This window comes from Thermobia domestica, chromosome 13 (genome assembly GCF_964235325.1).
Source record: "Thermobia domestica chromosome 13, izTheDome1.hap1.1, whole genome shotgun sequence".
NCBI classification, from domain to species: Eukaryota; Metazoa; Arthropoda; class Insecta; order Zygentoma; family Lepismatidae; genus Thermobia; species Thermobia domestica.
In genome coordinates, this window is record NC_137466.1 from 63,588,541 (window position 1) to 63,612,181 (window position 23,641).

Consider the following 23,641-nt stretch of genomic DNA (forward strand, 5'->3'; position numbering starts at 1 on the left):
TACATTAGTAACTTAAGGAGTAAATAAGACCAAGCAGTAGTAGGAGTAAAGTTAGAGAGTAATGTGTGTCCTTTGATTTCGATTAAATATCGAATTTTATGGATTACCTGGACTACAAAGAATATATGGAGATGGAGGAAGAGGTAGACAACAAGAATGACGGTTTTAATGGAGAGAAGGGATCAATTTACAATGTATAGCGACAATGATTTCAAAGAGCGGTTTGGGTTGCGTAAGGAATATTTTGAGTCGCTGCTTGGTATGTTGGAGCCGTTACCGCAGCTTTGTTCACTCGGCTGCATTACCTTTTGGATTGCGAATCTTTCACACTGGTACTTATCAAATCGTAGCAGGGGATCTCATTAACATCAGGGCTGGATAAAGAGAGGGACTATAGCCCCGGACCTCCAGGCGGACAGGGGTCTCCACTCTAATCAAAATCTCAACCGGCTATCTAAAAGGAATCATGAAGATACAATCATCATCATAAAATAAAATATGAAATATATTCCCTTAACTTTCCTATTGTACTTTCACAGAAATGTATTAGGTTAAGTCAGCAGGGTCCACATATTTTTTCTAGTCCCGGGCCTCCAGATGAGTTAATCCAGCCCTGATTCACATCCATCGTAATACTGCTGGAAGAGCTTTTAACAGTGTGATAGTTCAATTGTCTTAAAGTCACTGTGTGTGTGTTCATGCCACAGAACCAAGAAAATATGTCAAGGAGAAAAAGGGAATTCCATCGAATTGGTTGATTTCCGAATGTCATAGGGGCCATAGATCGTGTACATATACCCATACTTTGTCCTTTTGGAGCACATGCATAACTATACACAAATCGCAAGAATTTCTTTTCTATCAATACACAAATCATTTGTGATCCAGTATGAAGATTTTGAACGTGGTAAGCCGTTGGCTGAGTTCCATGCATGATGCACCCATTTGGGACAATAGTAGAGTTGCTGCAGAATGGGAAAACGAACAATATAATAGGTTGTTTGTTGGAGATAGTGGATATGCTCTCTCCAAACATCTTATGACTCCTGTGTTTAGACCCCACACAGGAGCCGTAGGGCGTTACAATAGAGCCCATATTGCTACAAGATGTGTAATAGAACGTACATTCAGTGTTTGGAAGAAACGTTTGCAAATTCTCACTAAAACAATGCGATGTAAACAAAACAAGTCTGTAAATGTTATTGAGGCTACTGCAGTTCTGCACAACTTTGGAACAGAAGTAGGAGATTTGTTTCTCACCCTGACGCTGTGCAGTGTTTCAGAAAAAAAAAAAAAAAAATGTTCCGGATTGGCACAGTTAGTATTCGGAGAACATATTATTTTTACATTGTACTATTATATTTTTTATTGTTATATTATAGACGTATTATTTAACTCTCCTCCGAGGGAAAACTCTGAGCTTTCGGAGGGCAATGCCACCCAAAAACATGTCTGGAAGAAAAGCTGATGCTGTGGATGTGAATGACATCAATCAATATGCATTTCAGCCAGAAACAGATGCTGCAGGACAAGCTGTCAGAAGATCTATTGTGCTTAATTATTTTAATTAAAATTGTACCTAATTTGCTAGTAAAATAATAAATTAGTGTTTTCCTTCTTAAATGAATGAATAAGTCATTGGATCGTCACTACTGCTGTGAAATGTGACCCCTGTTATTTATGTATAATTTTACAGTTATGTTCTATTTTTTTTTTTCTTCAACTAGGGGATTAAAATTATTATTTTATTTCTTACTTCAGTACACAGAGCTATACAATAAATATGTTTTGATTATTTCTAAGAAAAATAAGATGTCTACTTTTATAATTTTGCAAATGCAAATAAATATTAGATTGTGGTAATTAGAAAAAAATAAATGTACTGATTCAGAAATAATAAACAAGAACATATTAACTATTGGAAACAAAATCAAACGAACACAAAACATACTTATATTTATTTACAAAAACATAAATTAACAACATATAAAAACATAAACTTAAAGTTTGCTCCATTTCGTTCTTGAATTCATTCTTATTCATAACTTCCATTTTAAGGTTATGCTCTTTTCCATGATTTATCTTTGTCTTTCAATTAACAAAATTTTTGTATTATATTCCTCTTGTATTAAATGCATTTTTAACGAATGAAGCTCGTCTGCTTTTCCCAACAACTTCCTGTTCTTCACTACAACCGCATGTTCTTTGCCTTTTTTCATGGGCGTATCTTCTGATAAATTTCAGCTCCCGATAGGAAAGGAAATGCGCGTTCCAGCAGTGCGCAGAAATTGCTTACTTCTTTAGTAAAAAGGCGTTACTACTTTAGTTACAACTAAAGAAGTAAATAGAAATTGAGCTCTCCAGCAGTTACTAAAAGAGTATATTACTACGGAAGCAATTTACTAAAGATTCCAGACTAAAGAAGTATGATTACTACAAGAGTAATTTATACTAGCTTGGTGCTCGCTACCCATATATATATATATATATATATATATATATATATCCATCTCATAAACAGAAATCAAGAGGGATAAGGTCAAGAGAACGAGGTGGCCAAGTAACGACACTACCAAACCAATCTCAACTAGGGTAGGTGGCATTCCGATGTTCAATGCCCAGGCGATCGGTATAAGCTGGTGCTCCGTCGTCCAGCATGATGTGGTTCCGCCTTTGTACAAAGGAACAATGTCTAACGATCCGTCAAATGACTTTGTAACATATGGAGGTACCGTTGTGCATTCAAGTGTTCATAAAGGATAAGTGGGCAACAAGAATGTTGCAATGAACCACACCACATGTTTATGGGAAATGAGTCTTGGTACTTCACAAGGATTTTCACTAGCCTAAGTATGTCTATTACGGCTATTATTCACACAGGTAAAAGTGAAGGTCAACTCATCAGTAAATAAAATGTATGGCACTTGCACTGTATTGTGTAGTAACCAATGACGACACTGAAAGCAGGAAGTGTAACCATGCAACGATAAGAACAACAAAGACAAATAGTCCAGTACCTTATAACAAATCTTGTGGCCAGACTTGTTTAAATTTGTTTTATTTATGCTCTTAAAAATATAATAAGTGAGGAAGCCATACTTGATTGAAGTGTATTTTTAATTTCTGCGAAATGAATGATAAGTATTAAAAAAATACAAGGCCTCATGCAGAGTCGTTTTGACGTATGATTAGCGTTATACTAAAGGTCTGACTACTGCAGGAAACATACGTTAGTCGAATTCTTTAATATGGCACTAATCACGCGTGAGAAGGAACAAAAATAGTTTAATTTAGTGAAATAATTATCATAGTGAGTTTTGGTGGTTATTAAAGTAATTTTAGACGAACTGGAACTGCAATATTTAATTGTATATGTGTGTTACAACCATAGATGTTCATTTTACTCCGACCTCACTCACCCTCGCAGTGGCAGTTGGCCCTCGCCATGCTAGGGAATTGTCCGTTGCCATTGTGTTGGGAATTTGTCCTCGCCCTCGTGTCATTGTGGGCGAAGGAATTTAAGGGTGAAGATGTCCGCGAGAGGGCCACCCTCGCGAGGATGAACATCTCCGGTTACAACCAGTACAATGTAAATGCTGCAACAGTTGGCATGAAATGGATACAAACTGTCTGCACATAGTGTCCACAACACACAGGCACATAATACCAAAATGTGTTGACATTCGTCTGGTACTTGTGGTAGGACTTAGTTGCAGCAGCGCAATTATTTCCTCTTGTTTTTCCACAGATTGGTTTCACGTTCGAAAGTCACCTTTTTCGCTATCTCAACGTATACTGTAAAGGCTGCCTAATTTGGTATTCTACGCAATGCAAAACGTCTCTTGTAAACTTCAACACCCGCTTAACCACTTCTATTACAAAACCCGTACACAAACACAATTTCCGGATACTCTTCATTCGTGTATGTAGGTGCCATTTTATAACTGTGTGGAAATGCTTCGAAAACAACCCAACTAACAACAGCTCATAAATGTACACGCCTTCCAGGTACACATTCTCACAACGTCGTAAATGTGACGCTTTCCCAGACAACACGTACGTGTATGGCACATGTGCATTATCCATGCATAAGCCGTACTTGTGCACATGTGCATTTGTGTGGATGATGTACATATACATAACCCGTGCTTAAGCCGTACATGTGAATTTGCGTGGATGAAGCACACATACATAACCCGTGTATGTGCACATGTGCATTTGCGTGGGTTATGCACACGTACATAACCCGTGATTAAGTCATGCATGTGTGCATGTGCATTTGCATGGATGAAGCACACATTTATATAACCTGTGCCTAAGCCGTTATGTACATGTGTGCATTTGCGTGGATGAAACACACGTATATAACCCGTAATTAAGTCGTACATGTGCACATGTGCATTTGCGTGGATGAAGCATATTTAAATAGGCTACTGACTGCACATGTGTATGACACGTCCATAATACCGTGCAAGTGTATACTTTTACTTTCATTCTCCTAGTATTTAAAACATGCAATATGGCTATAGTATTTTTAATTGAAAGTTGTTGTTTTTCCTCCAGACGGTGTTATAGAGACTTTTCGACGAATGACAGCTGAATGACTGTAAAAACTCCGTAACGTCCGCTGAGCTAGGATATAAGATCAACAGGTACTGATGTAACTACTGTCAGACAGTTCATAGGTTTACAAAATTATTTTCGTGACCGATTACAGCAGAACATGTTGCGTTATTTGTTACTTTGCAAATATGTCAAATATACTACATAAAGCTTTGCTCATTGCAAATAATAAACTCAGAAAGTAAAATTCTCACAGACAATTATTAGTTACTTCTGATATACTTGGAAATCAGCTGTATCCTACATGTAAGTCATCTGGGTACTGCGTGTAAATCACCTATGTGCTACGTGTAAATCACCTCTGTTCTAATGTAAATCACCTGTGCACTACATGTAAATCGAATACGTGCTGCGTGTAATTCAACTGTGTGGTAGGTGTAAATCACTTATGCAGGACGTGTGCATTGCACATGTACTGCGTACGTGAAGATGTTGAATAGGACCTGTGATGCTTATGTGCATCACATGTACAGGCATGCATTTATACAGATGATGCACATGTTGTATCCGTGCAATTGTACATGTACTATACGGGTACTGTACGTGAATTGTGCTGTCTGGGTCGATACTGTCACATGTGCTGACACTTGTTGGCAATCTTGAGAACTTGGCGTGAAACATTCCTAATCGACACTTATTTTAAGAGATGAGCCTCGAAACTACTATTCAGAGGACATTGACGGTTTAGCTACGAGGGATACCGCAAAACTTTCTGCGACTACTAACAATAACGTTAGTGTTCAATTATTATAAAATTCAGACGAATAGATTTTTCTGTTTATATTATTTTCGTTTCTTTCAAAAAACAAAATTTCTTTAAATTTTTGTTTCTTTGATTCGTTTGTTTTTCTAAACAGTTTGAAGTAGTTGTTCTGTGTGAAATATGGAAATTCTCCCAAAACAGATTCGAGTAATGGATTTTTATGATTTCAAATATAGTTTAACACCGATAAAATGTATCAAGCGATTTCATTTGTCTTTTTGGATCAAGCCATCAAATAGGGCTGTCCACAATTGGTTTTCCAAATTCCGGACGAAGCTGCACATTTCTCAGTGATGAATTTCGTGAAGGTACTACATCCACATCTGTTGTTGCCAGTAATCTTGATGCTGTGTACGAAGTAATTTAGAGATCGGTATGTGACATACCGTACGATTCGGAACGTTTTTGAATGTTGACTTTAAAGCAATACACGCGATTTTGCATGGTTTACCTCGACGTACGGAAACTTTCAAATCGTTATACCCCACATAATTTGACCAATTGAGGGCTCGCGTGAATTGGTGTAAAGAAATGGTCAAGATATTTATGCAAAGTATGTTAAATTTAGTTTACTACGTCGTTACAGGGAACTAAACCTAGATTTATTCAAACGAATCCGAAACTAAACAGCAATCTAGTGTTTGGGCATTACAAAGTGAGTCAAAACCAACGAAAGTAGTTCGTTCAAGGTGAGCTGCCAAGCAAATCATTTTTTGTTTTTGTCATAGTGGGCATGTGGTAACATTAACTTTAGAAAGGTCCGTATATGTTGTGCGATTGCCAGAATTCATCAATGAATTGCGTAAAACAAATCAAAATCGTCGCTTATTCTTCACCACCACAACGCCAATTTCCACTCAGCGTGAGCACACCAAACTTTTTTTTTTTTTTTTTTTTTTTGTCCAGTAAAAATACCGCGCTTATGACTTATTGTCCGTACTCACCTGATTTAACACTTAACAACTTTTTGTTTTACATGTAAAAAATAAAATGCGTGGTGAGTGATTTGTGTCGCCTGAAGCAGCTGCTAACGCATTTCGAAAAGCGGTTTCTAAGCCACTGCTTCAAACTACTGTAAAAAGTAAACGAATGCCCTTAAACAAACGAGCAAAGATAATTTAAACATAGAAAGGTTCATTCTTCCGAATTTTACAATAGCAGAACATTAGCGCCACTATTAGCAGTAGTTTCGAGAAACTTCCACAAGTCTTCGTGTAACGTAGCTCCTACCTATTCCAATAAATTCCTTCCGAAACATAAAGTGGCAGCATTTTTATTTTTGATCATATCTCAGTTATCACTAAAAATTGGATCTACATATGATGATCAGAAAAATGGAAACACCTGAACGAAATTGCCACTTACCAGATTAATATGGTGTCAGGCCACCTTTCCCCTTCAGAACAGCCTTGATGCGACGTGGGATGGAGGCATAGAGGTCGTGAATGGTAGCAAGTGGAATTTTACACCATTCCTCGTGCAGGGCATCGGCCAGTTCTGTGAGAGAGGATGGAGGTGGAAATCGTCGCCGGAGTCGTTTCCAAGACGGACCACAGATGTTCAATGATGTTGAGATCTGGGGATTGGGCGGGCCAGGGGAGGTGTTGAACTTCATCCCGATGTTCCTCAAACCACGCTGCAACAACGCCAGCTGTGTGAATGGGTGCATTATCATCCTGGAAAATGGCGTCATTGTCCGGAAACAACATCCGGATCATAGGATGCAAGTGGTCTCCTAAAATTGCGACATAATCGTTGGCAGAGATTCGTCCGCTAAGTGTGACCACAGGACCCAATGAAAACCATGATATGGCGGCTCACATCATCACCGAGCCGCCGCCATGTTTCACAGTTGGGCGGAGACACTGCAGATCATAAGCTTCTTTGGGCGTTCTCCACACATAAACACGGCCCGTGGTTGGGAATAGGGTGAAGGATGACTCATCCGACCATATCACACGTTTCCAGTCCTCAACGGTCCAAGTTGCATGGCCGCGGCACCATTTGCGGCGCGCGAAAGCGTTATGGTCCCTGATGAGCGGTTTGGCCCGTGCAACACGACCCCGTAAGTTCATGTCATGTAATTCGCGGCGGACTGTGATTGTCGAAACAGGGTGGGGGAGGTGCTGATTGAGTTCCTCCGTCACTTGCTCCGTAGTGGCACGACGGTTCTGCGTGACAATACGCTTTAATACCCGGCGTGACCTGTCACTCGTGATTTCCTTCCGCCCACTGTTCCGCTTCCCCGATGTGGTTTCCCCGTATGTTGTATAGGCCGTCATCACCTTCGACACTGTCCCACGCGACACACTTAACACAGTAGCCACTGCCGTCACACTCACTCCATATAACCGCGCACCAACAATTTGCCCTCTTTGAAAATCTGAGAGGTCTCCCATTTTACACTAGCTCCGTCTGCTGCAGCCACTGGACACTGCTGTTCCACTGCTCCTGACGTAGTATGGAGACCGACCTAACACACCACCACCAGCGGTCCGACGCTGCGGGCGCCACGACACCACTGCCAACCCATATATCTGACGTGTTGCCAACTACAGGTGTTTCTATTTTTCTGGTCACCATCTGTATGTTTATATTAATATTTTTGCTTAGAACCACCCACACTACTACAATTATCCAAAATATTGCCACTTCCTCCCGGAACGTCCTACGGATATATACATGGACGGATGGATGAATCTGTAGTATGTTCCAGCGTAACTCTGGAACACCTGGAGCGACTTCAATTAAACTTGTTACAGACATATCTTACAACCTAGGTAAATATATCTAGGAGTAAGAAACCCCTAACACCCCTAGGAGGGTGGCCAGAGCGTGACCCAAAAATAATGGAAACCGTCCGATATTAAGTGTCAAGTCTATAGTTTTCAGGGTCGCTGGACGAATAGTGACACTCCAATGCAGTTTAAGTCGAAGTACAGCCTCATTAACACACCTAGGGGATATGAAGGGGTGACATGTAAAATAATCAAAATAACTGATATTACTGATGAACTCATAGTTTTTGATATGGCTGAGATGAATAGTAGCACTACCAATACTGTCTATGTCCAAGTTCAGCTCCATCGGCATGGAGGTGAAAAATAAGATCTCCAAAATGATCAAGATTACTAGTATCGAATCCATTGTTTTCCAAATCGGGAAATATGCTGAACCGTTTGAAATTAACACAGTTAGTATCCACCTCAAGGTATTTTTTTTTTTAATCATGTCACGTAAATTAAAGGACATATTCAAGATGTGGTGGTAAGGATGGATGTTTTAAAATTTATGCCGAAAAGTATGTTGTGGATTTTTATCATTACGCTTTCATTACAATGCGTATCTTAAAGGGAAGAAGTGTTAAATATTTTCCATAATTCTATACCCCCCGTGCGAAGAACCATCACTTTATCTAGTGTTCGTAGTACATGCTGTAACTGTTGTAAGGATACAATTGTTACCCCATACGAATGGCAATAGAGTAGACTTTAAAAAGGTATACCCATAGTGTCAACGAAGGAAAAGGAATAGAACGATATTTGTAAAATTTCCATAGAAAATATACCGTTTTTCTCCGGGAATTGGGCTATAACACTGTCAGAAACACATACGAAAATTCGTGTTAAAATATTGCTTTGTCTACCTTTAACGTCCCACAAAAGGAGCGAATAATTAATAAAAGTATTTATGTAAAAATTGGTGAGATGAGAATGTGGAGAAATGGAAAAACCCAGACACGAAGTTGCCAACCAAAAATTCACATAGTGTAACGGATTAAAATGACCCGAAAACCCGGAACTCTAATTCCTAATCCTAAACAGCATATGGATAGGCAGATCAAAGTTTTTGGATAGTTTGTTTTCGATGAACAGCGTCATGTTTTTACAAGTTTGGAAAAAGTTGCCACGTTTATTTAAATTTTCCGAATTTCAAAATTTAGTAGTCTTAGTAGAAACGTAACTTCAACCATAGCACTTCAAGCTCGTACTAACATTTCGTAAGTAATCGATCCTAAAGTTTGATATTTTTTTTTTTTTATTTTGTATGGAAGAACCTTGGTTTCTCCAAATAATATTGTTCTGGACAGACTTTCCATTTACTGTATCTAGTATCGAAGCAGGATCTTTTTATTCGAAACCCAAATCCTGCAGACAGATGTCCCGAAGTAGTTGAACTGCCGAGATGGAAACTAAAAGAATTTTCTCAGATCTCTTAAATGCTTTTCATGTAAGCATTTAATCTTCAAAGTTCATAATCACAAGAGTAATTCTGCAAATGTTTCTCAGTCATGAACAAAATTCTACATTATACACGCCGTTACAAAAACAAGTTCCAATGAAAAGTATTTGCAGTAGTAGATTGTTCAAAAAGAAGGGTTGTTCGAATACATGGAATTTACATGAACAAGATTTTAAACATCATTTTTCACTAGGACACACGGGAAAAAACAGGAAAAAGTGCAAAAAGAAATTCTGAGAAGTGGAAAATTTTGATGGGAATTTCCCTGGGGTACTAACGAAAGCAACAGAAACTGCTGAAACAGTTTAGTTTACGTTAGTTTGAAAACTTGAATTTCTTAATGTCTTGATATTATTTCAACGATACTCTTAAGGGTTCGTTTTAAAGTTATGTAAATAATACGCAGTATTAGAAACTGAAGGTTATATTCAAAATGAATATATTTACTTTAGCTTTAATGAATTTAATCGCAGATAAGACTCTCTTGAATGATTGTACAAAAGATATGCCTTAAACCTTTTAAAAATTTGGAGTAGCTTAACAAACAAACATGATTTAATGAGAAGCATAAAAATTCCAACACCCTCTCGATTTAAAAAAAAAAAAAAAAAAAAATCCTGGCTTTTGCGTCTCTTATCCCACTTCCTCAAAAATAGGAACATACACAATATGAAAAACGTGAAATAATATTTAAATTACGTATATAAATATAATGTCACAAACAGCTGCAATTCATTCATACAGAATATTTGCCCTATACGACATAAAATAATATGGGTCAAATATTCATAGTTACATTTGTTAAAGCCATCTCTTTTTACTCAACAACAAACAATTATTGCATATTCTCATTACAACAGCTATATTCTATCATTGCTGAATCAAAAAATTAAGGACACTTTTCGTCTACCATCTCAAGATTGAATAATGGTGATATGAATTATAATTACGAAGGCCACGTGATTTCTATACTTTAGCAAATGGCAAAACTTAAATCTTACCCTTTAATTAACATCACCAAAATTACAGACTGCTTCATATTAACCTGAATTACCAAATAAAATATGCATGGCTGTTATACAGTAAATTGATTTAGCAAGTCACTTAAATATTAAAAATTAACAACATTCAAACTTCTTAGTGTGTTCACTGAATACCACAAACGATAAATTATATAAATATTATAATTAAGAGTATTATTAATAGAATTACAATTATATGCTGCATTTCATTTGAAACAACTGAAGTTAAATAGAAAATGTCTATATATCCATGACTAAATATATTTAACAATACACTAGAAACGTCATACTCATCAGAATATGCAAAAGACAACTACGATCCTTCAAATAGTCAACAACGAAGTTAACTTTGATTAAAAAATAAATGCTATAATACTTTCTGCATAAAACTTTTGATCTTTAACGGCACTAATAAATGCAATAAATGCAACGTTTGATCTTATGTATATTTACAAAAGTTTAGACTTACACATTATTTTTTTAAGTTTAGATATACAACACATGTTTCAGATAGTACATTGTCTACACTCATATTTTAAACATTCGCTTACCTCGTAGACTGAATAAATAACACGCCGTCTCCAAAATCAATTAATAGATTTTTTTTCCATACAGTTTTTAACTACACGCTACAGCTACAGAAAAATCAAACAGCTAACGCCAAATTCGTTTCATTCATATAATTATTTTCTTCAGTGAGTACAAAAATTAAATAAATGGACATAATGGTGTTTCATTAATGATTACATCATGCATTCAACTTTCCCGAGTCAGCAACCTAAGTACTCAACAATGGACGAGAGATGTTTAATACAATAAATGCAAAGAAATACCACTCACACCAGCTTCTTTACAGGGTTTCCATTTCCCACATCAGTATAACTTATCTGTTTAAATGTGTTAATCATAACGTATCTGGAAAATATGATATAAAGTTTCCGAAACCACACATACTGTGACCTGTGAACTGACATTGCTTCTTGAATCTTCCTTCTCACAGACAAGGGAGCTATAAAATACATGCTGGACTGGAGAAAACTCAAAGGCACGTCCAGAATCAAAGAATACTTACGAAAGATGTTGACGGATTGCAATGCATAGGCTTTACAATCTGGAGGTAGTCTGCGGTCCATGCATAAATAAGCGGTTGCATAAAATGCGGACGCGTGGTTCTTATGTTTACTCACACCATTTTCATCAAATGTAACAACCATTGTGATATCTAAAGCTTCAACATACTTTAAAATAATACTAGCTACGAGTTCTTCTTTCCACTCAGCCTCTGGATCGTCTTGCAGCATCGTACATCCATAAATGGTAATGTTACTGTCCGGCACACCAAGGATTTCACAACTATCCCACAGTTCTTGCTTTCGCTCTCGACCCTTGCCCCCATAATTCCCTGCTGACAGGCACAATAAGAACAGTTGATTGTTTCTGTTTTTAGAAAGGTGAGCAATTGTGGGCCCAAAGAACATACACTCATCGTCTGGATGGGCCGTCACAAATAAAACACGTTCTGAACTAGAAGTTTTATCACCATACGATTTCCAATATGCAGTCACAAGATACAGCAAAATACACAAAAATACATAACCAAAGAATAAATACACGAATTGTATCATTGCTCAAGCTCTTGGCTAGCTCGCAGCATATTTAACGTAACACAAACAAAATGTATTTGCATTACCTCATGTTCATTATTATAAATATAAATACACTGCCAACATCGATAACTCTCTGGAGATCACGGTGAACACAATAATTTGTACGATGCCACTGTGGTTGTCCTTGATTCAGCAGTGTGCAACAATTTGATGATTCGGTCCTCGATCTTCCTCATATGGCCGAATTATTTGTGACTGTAAATAAAAGAATGCAATAATTAGAAGCAAAGCAAAGCAAAAAAAAAAAAAAAAATTATTTCCTTAAATGAAAATTTTGTAGAGCTAAAAAGACATTACATTTCATCATCTGAATGTAATATTTCGAAAGGAATTTTGTATTAAAAAATAAAAACAGTTTAATATAATGACTCCGCACTTGGGGCTATTATGGGGTATGCTTATTACTCAGGACCAGGTAGTTATACGAATGTGCGAAGGGTATTGCAAAATAGTCGCGGACATCCTCTGTAAGGTAAACTAAGTTTGGTAACACTGTGATGGGAAGTATTTTTACAGTATTTATTCAAAATTACTACTACGACAGTTCAGAAAATGATGGAAACCTTAAATGCAAGCAGTTTTTGTTATTATTATTATTATTACTTTAAATATGACTTTCCGTTTAAGTAAGAACTTATATCACAACGTTTTCTCTATTTCTGCTAGTTTCTAATTTTAAAAATGAAAATTAAGGTGATAAACATGCAAAGCTTTGAACAGACTACATGTTATTGACGACACAAATTATTTATTTATATTATTGTGTTATTTATCTGAATAATGATACACTTTTGATCTTTTATAATAATAATAATTTTACTAAAATGATTATTTTCTCAGAATTTGAACTAGGAAAACAGTAAACTTTCTTCAGAATACGTGTATCAATAAACATTTTTAGACAAAGTGAATTCTTCAAAGATAAACTTGTAAATCGTTGCTATGTGATTACAGTACTATGTGGTAAAAAAAAACACTTTCCGTTTCGTATGTCCACTTTAGTATACATGTAAGATATAAGATCCCGATGTATTTTCCTTACTTGTGCAATCCTAGTGTGAAATCAAGTAAATAGGGGAGACCGGGGTAATAAGAGACAGGGGTTACAAGAGACGGCCAAAAATACCCTAAATATCACAATTATATATATATATATATATATATATATATATATATATATATATATATATATATATATATATATATATATATATATATATATATAAAAATAAGTAATGGCAACGTCAATACTTTTACTTTCCTACCTCACTTGCACTTATGAACTAATATGAGTTTTTATATTGTTGTCACGCCATGAAAAAATACTTTCACTTTGAACTTACCACGAAAGTTCGTGACGGTTTTAAAATAAAATTTTATTGTGAAAAGTGAGTTACAAATGTGGAAATGACCGCTATGTAACTTTGTGACTAAGATTATGAAGATTGATGTGAAATTTTGAAAAATGCTGAAACATTGCATTTCAGGTCAATTGAGGGCATGTCTCTTATTACCCCTTTTAGAAATTTTGAAGGGCTAATAAGAGAGAGCTGTCTCTTATTATCCCAGTTCAACTTCATGTTTATTTAGCGCATGTGACAAGTATAACCTGCTAACTTTTGTATATAGAAAGTAAATACGAAAATTCCTACTCTGGCAATTCAGTCATAGTCCGTGCATAGATAGTGATAATGGAGAATATGCTTTGGATCAACTAATTTCATCATCATCTGGTGAAAGTTTGCCAGGAGAAATCAATCCAACCAGAGCAGAATATTGCTTAGAAATGTATTACGCCTTGTACTACGATCTTGACTGGTATATTTGGAGGGTTACTGCTTTCCCAGATGAAGGACCGTGCAAGGTTAAATTTTTAAGAATTTTTAATTTTAATTCTTTTTAATGTTTAAAAAGAATTACGTGGTTTCAATTGCCCAGCCTATGATGACATTCAAACAGTGACATCCAAATTTGTGTTTTATTGACCTATCAAACTGGATGGAAATGAGCCATTCCAGATTTCAAGAGGATAGCTCAAAAAAATTCGTTGTGTTTATAGCAAAGTGAAAAAGGACTTTTGAAACCAAAACAGAGAGATTAAATATGACTCCTCTTCTTTTGGAAGGCCTAGGCGTTTGTAGGACTATTGTTAATATTTGTTAAATTCATGCCTATACGCCAACAGCTCTATTTGGCCTATACTCTTTTTTTGTTTGTTTGTTTAAGTGGTCCAGCCTAAGGTAATTAATAAGGCCTACCTGCTATAGTTATGTTACACTAACGTTTAAATTACATTTATGAGGTTTTTAAATGTTAACTTGGAGTTTATATAGGCTAGAGTAACATTTCCGAACTCTTTTGTTCATTTTTCATATGATCGTTCGACTGTACATCGTAAAAGGTTTAACATTCATCTTACATATTTTTCGAAAATGTAGTTTTACATAGGCTACATTTTGCATATAAAACTTGGTCAACAATAAGGTTTACAACATTTTTCAATGTTCTCTTCTTGTATGATTACAATTTAATAGCTTTTCCAATCCATTTAAGTTAGCTAAAACTATTTTTCAAATGCGGTGTTTTTTCTTCAATGAGAATTTAAGCACTTTTTAAGTTCATTTTCGACATTCTCCAGAAAATTTCTTGTCAGTATTCTTTTTTATTTGGTATTGTGAGTTTCATCTATGATGTATCTAGATTCCGTAAAACGCAAGACGTATCTTCTATTAGACTTCGCTCTGCATTTTGTATTTCCCTCCATTAAAGCAGCATTCACGTCCCCGGTTAGTTAATAACACAGCGGGTTTGATACAATGTCATATTATGCTCCGTTGCTTTTTTTATCTCATTTCCCATCATTCTGCGAACTCTATTTTTCTCTCTAATCAATCACCCTACACTGATGACCGTTATTACCTTTTCTATTACTTACAAGCTGACACTTCGACTGATTCTATTCATTTCTCCGTATCCATATTTTGTGTTTCGGAGCTGCCATCTGCGGGAGTTAACTCGTAAAGTATAAGTTATCTGTAAACATGCATGTAACATGAGAAAGTGTCGTTTTACAACACTATCCTATAGTGACCACTTAACAGAAGTTAGTGCAGGTTTTCGCACTTGTCTTTATTTACCTGCATATTCATCGCTCGCGCCTGCTTCCTACGGATGAAACCTACTCAAGCCCACCAATTTGGCCCTCCACGAAAGCTACACAGATCTAGCTTGTACTTACTATCTAGGACAGGTTGATATGTCTTTTTTGCGGGTTATGTTTGGCAGAAGGGATCCAGACGAACGTAAAAAATACAAAATTTACAGGAGAAATGCATGATGCAAGTACTTAGACCTAACATAACGTAACTCGGACCTAACCTAAACTAACCTGAGCAGGGTTGGCAAAAACCATGGTTTTTACTGAAAAAAAAAAACTTTTTGGTTTAAACCAGGTTTTTTTGGTTTAAATAATTTGCTCTATGTACTCATATCATATATGGACAGAAATAAGTTTGTTTCGCCTTGGTGTTATTATGCAACAACCAGGTTATGCTGGAAGGGGTCACATAAGCTTAAAACGAAATCCAAACCGCTTCTCGACTTATATCCGAGAGAAATTGTTCTCCATTCGAACTCGAAACCGGGACTAATTGACCACAAATGTGATACTCACTCACGAAAGACTCCTGATAAACATACGTTGTACTGATCTTTACATACTTGTTATCTTTTTATCTGTCCTTAGTTCCACCGTGAACACTTTTGCCTCCGAAAGAACGATTGAAACTTTGCGAGTAACAGTATAGAGCATTTTAGAAATGTCTGAGTGGCTATGGAGTAGAGGGTATAAGTATGTTTTAACCGGAAAGCTCAATCAAGATCCATTAGAGCGTCATTTTGGAATATTGAGATCCTTAAGCTGCGATGACCATCCATCCGCAATAGATTTTCTGCAATTACACTTGCTGCAGTGTATATATGTTCCTACTAAGCAAGCATTAACATCAAAAGGAAATTGTGTGTCAAAAAGTGAAGCCCCTCTTACGTCTTTCGTCAATCAACTGTGTCTTTTAGCCAATGAAATAGAACAAATAAACAAATCTACTAAATCTGCAGTTGAAGCTTCCATTAAAGAAAAATTTGCTTTCGGACAACACGCCACACAGTTCTTTGACTGGGAAAGTGGAGTAATAGAAGGTGAAGGAAACGGTGCTGTTAAGTCGTGCTTGGTCTATCACTTAGTTGCCTATATTATTAAACACACTTCAAAATTCATATCTCGTGCGTACTTTGCAACAGATCCCTCCGCAGTGAAACTCCACCAATAAAATTTGATTCATCTTTTACTAGGATAAAAGAGAGCGGATCTTACAACGACCCACTTTTAACTTATCCCTCAGAAAGTATCTATCGTATTTTCCTACAATTAGAAAGTAAAATTCAGGAGAAGTTGTGTGTTACCGATGCTCTTTGGGGTGACATTTTTTACGAGTGTCTTAATAACATAGACATTATTTTTGTAGAAAATACTACAGGATTGGGATGTCATCTTGACCACAGTTTGGACATATTGCTAAATTGTTGTTCCATTATATGAAGTGTAGAGTCTTCTTTCGCACAAAACAAGTTCGGAGAGAACTAAAAAGTCGAAGCTTTGTGAAGTCTAATCGAAAACTTTCTAAGGTGGAAACTAATAGTGGTAAGTGACTTTTATTACCGTTATTAATTATTAGATTTAGGTTTGTTTGTCTTTATAATTGTTCATCATTTCCAGTGACGTATTTACGATTTTGTTTCGGGGGAGGGGGGGGGTCTTTGCTAACTTTATTAATGGAAATGTGAAAATTCTCCAAGATATTTCATTTACTTTAATATAGCAATTAAAATTTCGTGGGGGCTTGAGCCCGAAAGCCCCCCTTAAATACGCCACTGATCATTCCACATACTACCTTGTCAATATAAAATTATATGTAATATGCAAGTAGATTATTGAAGCTGTTACTTGATGAGTAGATTAAAAAAGAAGTTATTTCCTTCTACTACATCTGAGTTCGGCAGCTACATTGAGGCCACAGCACCGCTGGTGCCATCTTAGCGACGGCCCACTGAACTACGAGGAGTGATCACACTTCTTCATCTATTCGCTATGCTACTACAGAGTAGAGAAGAACTAATTTAGTCCAAGTTAGTTAACAATGACTTTTATTAGTCCAAGTTCAGAAATACAACGACTTAATTTGCTCATCAGTAAGAAAGTAAATAAAGATACGAATTATTTGAGTCCACTTTGGCTCAGACTCATTTATACATAAATAGATACCTAAGATACTTCTCATTTCACTAAATGCATCTCGTCGGATTTGTATGACCCCCTCATTCCCCCCACAGAAAAAAAAGTACGGCATTTCGATGTATTTTATTAATAGTAAACATTATTGAAACGAAACAATATTTAGATTTTTTCTTTGATTGCAATTACATAACAATAATAACGAACTATAAAAAAATCACACAACAAACATCCATAAACTTATATATATAAAAAAAGTTCACTTTGCAGTATAATCTTTTTGAGTAATGAATGGGGAATTTAGTCTGAATGTAATACCAATAATATACGGGAGTGAAACGTGATAACAGAAAATTTGTGTGCTGATCAAGATTTTACAAACACTTACATTTTTAAGAACATTTTTAAGCCAAAAAAAAAAAAAAGCTGGTTTAAACCACTTTGGTTTAAACCAGCCAACCCTGAACCTCACAAAAGCAGAAATAAGCGAAAGTCTATCATTTTTTGGAAAATTATGCTGGACCCCTATACTAACATAATCTTATATAAACTAACCTAATGTCAACAGAAATTAACGAAATTGTAACATTTTTAGGAAGAATTGCTGAACTCCTCTGCTAAACATTAGTCTTTTTCGCATAAAATATGGTATTTACGGCTCTAACACTTATGCCTTTCAAAAGATTGGTTAAGTGCCGCAGGTAGGGTTGCCAATTTAGCCATTTTGAAAACCTGACTAGACACAAATTTTCCAAAAAGCAACTAGAAGCTTTCCTAGCCATGCGCTTTTTGCTTTTAGACGTTTCTATGCATTTTCTGAGTTTAGCTACTTTTTGTTATAGTCTTGCAATATATGATATTTGATGCATTCTCTAATTGGTAACATTCTAAACCCCGTTGCTAGAATTGTCCCCATAAAATATAGCATTTTATTATATTGAACCCTTCTCACATCTTGGTTACACTACAGAGAATGAACTCGAAACCTGTAAGATACTAGTAGACGATGAGTAAAATTTGCGGATAAGACGTGTAAGCTATACTAAAAAAGTTTTTTAAGGAAATTCAAAATACACTTCCTGATAAACATCCTTCAGAAAATGTCGCTTTCCAGTGCAATAAGGATTTGAAACCGGTGAAACAGTCTTTTATTGATTTAGCTTCAGCTTTCATTCTGAAATTTGGCGATATCGACATAATTGAAAATTAGTGGCGAACATAAATTTTATGAAATGAGTAAATAAGTCTTCAACTGAAGAATTTTTGCAAGCGGTACATCGTTACACAGATGCTGAAGGAGAGAATCTATTTTCAGTACTAGTTTCGTTGGTCTTTTAATACTAATGCTTCCACATTTGAATGAGAAAATGAGTGTATTCAATCAGGTGAATAAAGTCAAAGACTCAGAATCATGTTGGAAATGAAAACACGAGATTTGGGTTGCACCGTGTGTAAAAGTAATGATATTCTCTATACGAAATTTCAGTCACAATTTTGCAATTAGTTGAAACGGCTTACAGTTGCCCCACCAGTTTCAAAAGCAGTAAAAACATTAAAATGTGGATTTGAACTAATCCACAGTATAAGTAGTGGTAGTGGTAGTAGTAGGAGTAGAGGTGGTGGTAGTAGTCGTAGGAACGGGTTAGAAGCCCTGCAGGGGTAAGTTGGGTTCTGTTCTCGACATAAAATGGGCATGCTGCTGAATCATGAAACCTTGCGTGTCATGTAAATAGTACCAACTTCCACATATCTTTTCTTGTATTAAACATAACTTTACTGCCAAACTGATATATTTAAACATCACATACGAACTCCAAATCATAATTTCTTACCTCATTTCTCCTGTAAATTTTCCTAATTTTTATAAAAAATGGAGGAGACACTCTAAACTTAACCCGAAACAAAAGCAGCAGAGTACAAACAACCGAGACAAAAGCTTCGCCTCAAGCTGAAGAAGATAATAATATTTATTTCTCTGAGGGGAGTTTTGCTTTAATTTTACATTATTATAGGATTCGGATTCATTTATCTTTGTCTCAGCTTGCTATTTTCTGGCCATTTTTAGCTATTGACTTTAGCCACTTTTTCTCATTCAGTGGTGGCAGCACTAGGTCCAGGAACATGGGACCTAACCAAAACTGAACTAACCTAACCTATCTTGCTAGACTTATTCTGCGGCGCATAGACCCACGTGATTACTTGCACCAATGAATGAAAAGCCCGTATCAAATGTATTTTTTGAAGGAATTGAGGGTTGATGGTTAAAAAGGTACAAGTATATCGTATAAGTAACGAATTTCTAGTGAATCCTATAATATACCTGCACCAGAAGGTAATTCCTTTCGTGCAGGTGTAGTTTTGGCGCACCACTAGAAATAATTGTTGAAAAATTGTAATTCTTTCACTAATTTACTTCCTATTGTCTCCTAAAAGATTTGCGTTGGGCAAGATGAAAATATGTCACTTGGCATAGATAAAATTCTAGGCGACCACTAGAGATAACTGTTGAACAATTACAATTCTTTTGCGATTTTTGTATAAATACGATTTCCGATGTACGGTACGGCATAAGAACTAGTGCAAAAGCACAAACCAACCAGTGCTAGATGGCCACTAAAAGCACGAATGCTATCTAACCGAGTCAGAGAAGGGCGAAGCTGGTGGGCCAGCACAGCAGCGCGGGGTGCGTACGAAGGGAGTAGGCGCGTCAGTGCTGGAGGGTATTGTAAGCGGAGAACAGTGAAAACGAGTAGGATTTTGGCAAATATGCGAGTTTCAATAGCATTGTCATGGCTTTACACTAGTAACGTTCTACTTGTAAACAAAATCCAGCTTCTGTATACTGTGCAGAAATACATCAATGGCGAAAAATAATATCTAATAGAGTCATTTTTCATATGCACTCACTTACTTTAGCCACCGTGAAACACTTGTTATGATTTTATACTAGTAACCCTACACTTGTAAACCCGAAATACAGCTGTATTACTTTGTATAAAATTTTGTCGCTTGCAGAAAAATGTTCCTTATGAATATATCCTTTTATATAAAGCATTCAATTTCACCTGTAAATATTGCAAAATGTGTTGCGCCAAAACTACACCAGGGCCATTCTTTTAATTATTTTAGCATATTGCGATTAGTGATTTATATGACATTTCACTTATTCATAACATTTGCAATCGGAGCAGGTAAATCGGACCATTCATGGGTACAAAATGTATTACAATTACTTCCAGAATTTTTCTTACTACGAAAGCTGAAGTACTGACGGTTACATTGAACCATGTACCCGAAGTTTTCTCGTAACATATAGGTACAATATTAATAATATGCAGAATACCCCCGTAATAAGTATGGTTGTAGCAGTCTCTTCACTACTACTACAATACATAGTTACCACTTAAAGATAAAGACAAAATGTATGCTTACTTAAATTCGCGTAATGATGTTAATATTCATAATTCATTACAACCAACTAGACATAATGAACTAAATAATCCAGAAACTTTGATACTATCACTTAAACCACGAAGCCATACAAGCTTCTCTTCTTCTTCCTCATAATAATAACCAATTTTGTGAAATTGAAAACTTGATAGTCGTAGCTATACAGCCATGTCGACCATATCACTGAAATTATTTTGTATATAATGGATTTTGAAAGGCCGCGCCTCCTTTGCTTCCGAATGCGATTGCTAATGCGAACTGCGAATTCATGCGCCTCTACTAGATCCGAAGTTTTGCAAATGCGAATCAAGTTGCAATGACTCTTTCAATGTGAAATGTTTTTGCTTGAATGTATTGCTGTTCATGTATTAATCAAATCTTATTTTAAAGACAAAACAAAGAAAAATAAACATACCTTCCACTCCAAAGTCCTTGCTTACATCTGCCAATAATCTGTTCACGACATGCCGTTTGTGGTAAACTGGATGACCTTGATTCCACATTGAAACTTTATCAAAAACAATTTATTAAAGCATCAACATCTATTCCATCTTTAGGCTAGTTCTAGACGAAGCATTTATCGTAGCAAAAATCATATCATTGATATCTTAAAGTGTAAAATAGCAATTGCTATAGCATTTACCATGCCCTGGCATATCCTATGGCATTTCTTGTTGATAGAACCTGTTCTATTTCGTAGCATTTTCCCCAGCATTTCTGGTCCGATTGCAGTGCCGTGGTGTATTAAAAGGAAGCGAAAGATTTTGCTCCAAATATCCATGCTCTTTGTTTTGTATAGGAAATTGAAAATGATTTGGAATAGGGATGCTCTTTGCCCTCATACTTCTTTGTGGTTTTCATTTTTTAATATAACCGGCGAGAACTGTTGTTACAACCACTATAGTTTAGCTACCTCACGATTTAGTTTCGGATCCATAATTGCGCTATTCTCTAGTGATTTGTTTGCTACGTCGCGAAAAGATGCTTATGAAAATGCTACCATGTAAAAGTAAAATGTATTTTTGATGCCATAGAATATTATACGAGATTTTTGGCAGCACATTTGCTACGAGAAATGCTTCGATAAATGTTTCCCTCTAAAACTAGCCTTATTTTTATTTGATTTTTTTTTTTTTTATCTCCGCACTTCGCAACAACGTCTGCTTTCACGCAAAACAAACTTTCTTCTCTCACGTAGCACTCAATTCCTCTGCAAATAACTCTCCATTCGCACAAATTCGGACGAACAATCCCAGCAGCTTGGGGCGTTCGCATTCACATCTTTTCGTAAATTTTCGCAATTTGCAGATCGAAAGTAGTCGAGGCACTCTTACACGTGCTGAGAAATTCGCATTCGCATTCACAATCGCATTCAGGTCCAATGAAGACGCGGCCTAAGGTACACACTTGTTCGGCCAAGGGCTGGAATGTGTCAAAGAAATCTGTGATACGAAGTCCTCGACCGCATGTTTCACCACTCGATCATCAGGGAAGTCCTTCCTTTCCAAGAAGTGATCGAAATGTCAGAAGAAGTGGTAATCAGTGGGAAAGATATCGGCAGAATACCGTGGTTGAAGAAGGGTTTCATACTGAAACTCATAGGCAGCCTACACTGACTTTTGCAGGACATGTGGGTTCGTCCAACGTAGAGAAACCATGACTGTTGACTATTGCTGAATATCTGAAGAGAAATTTGCGGTGCATTTCATGAAATTCAGCACTGCAACGGTTTCACTTAACCTGAGAAAGACATTATAGATCACTCCCACTATAAACCATACTAACATCTGCGGGTGGAGGAAGTGGCTCAAGTGAACGTCCTCGACGTTAATAATGATCCTATCATTGTACTTACTGATTAATATTGTCATCGCAGATCAATTGTTCATTTGAAGTGACAATTCGATACAGGAAACTTTCCCGGTTATTCCTTAGACTCAAAGAACTACACACCTCTGAGCAGCGATTCTTGTTAGCCTGTGACCCGGGCTCGATTCCCCGTGGGAACATATGGTCGAAATAGTGTAAAAACGTCTTCAGACTGAGGTTTTCCTCATTCACACCAGTCAAATGCCGGAATGGTACCTAACATAATGATCCCAGGCCGCTTCCTCTCCCATTCCCCGGATAGTGTGATCGCTGAGGGATGTCATCCTTCATAAGTTACGAGCTAACATGGCTATAAATGCCAAAAGCCCAAAAATCTAATTCCTAATCCTAATCCATTGCTGGTGGTGCCAACTTTAACCATGAATGCAACTTTTTTACTTACCAACTGCACGGAGATCCGAACGACATTGGTATGGTGTATGCCTGGCTCATTTGCTATGCCATGAACACTTTTCCGAGGGTTCATTTCCATGCAATTAATAGAAATCCACGGGCTTATTTTGGAATGCCGTCACCGGAAAGAAATTTGACAAATCAACAGCAACTGGTGTGTTCATTCTCCATTCCTGGGCTAAATGCATTGTTAATATTTCTTGTTGTTTGCTGTGCACAATGTTTCAGTTTCAATTCGTAAAGTGAAATCACTATCACTTGCAACTGTATGTTCTTCATGGCGAACCTTCATACGATCCCG

The 23,641-nt window shown here is 36.5% G+C and overlaps 1 protein-coding gene across 1 annotated transcript; it reads right to left on the minus strand.

Annotated features, from left to right (window-relative positions):
* Nucleotides 1-10,070: 10,070 nt before the first annotated feature.
* Nucleotides 10,071-21,195, minus strand: PIG-L (phosphatidylinositol glycan anchor biosynthesis class L). Its single transcript, XM_081735811.1, has 2 exons — nt 21,040-21,195; nt 10,071-12,512 (listed from the first exon to the last, which is right to left on the minus strand). Exon 2 carries the CDS (start codon nt 12,273-12,275, stop codon nt 11,487-11,489), a length of 789 nt encoding a protein of 262 aa, XP_081591937.1. The 5' UTR covers nt 12,276-12,512; nt 21,040-21,195; the 3' UTR covers nt 10,071-11,486.
* Between the last annotated feature and the right edge of the window lie 2,446 nt (nt 21,196-23,641).

Bases quoted from the DNA above. Each gene is read 5' to 3' on its own strand.
- PIG-L (XM_081735811.1), bottom strand. From the start codon at position 12,275: ATGATACAATTCGTGTATTTATTCTTTGGTTATGTATTTTTGTGTATT.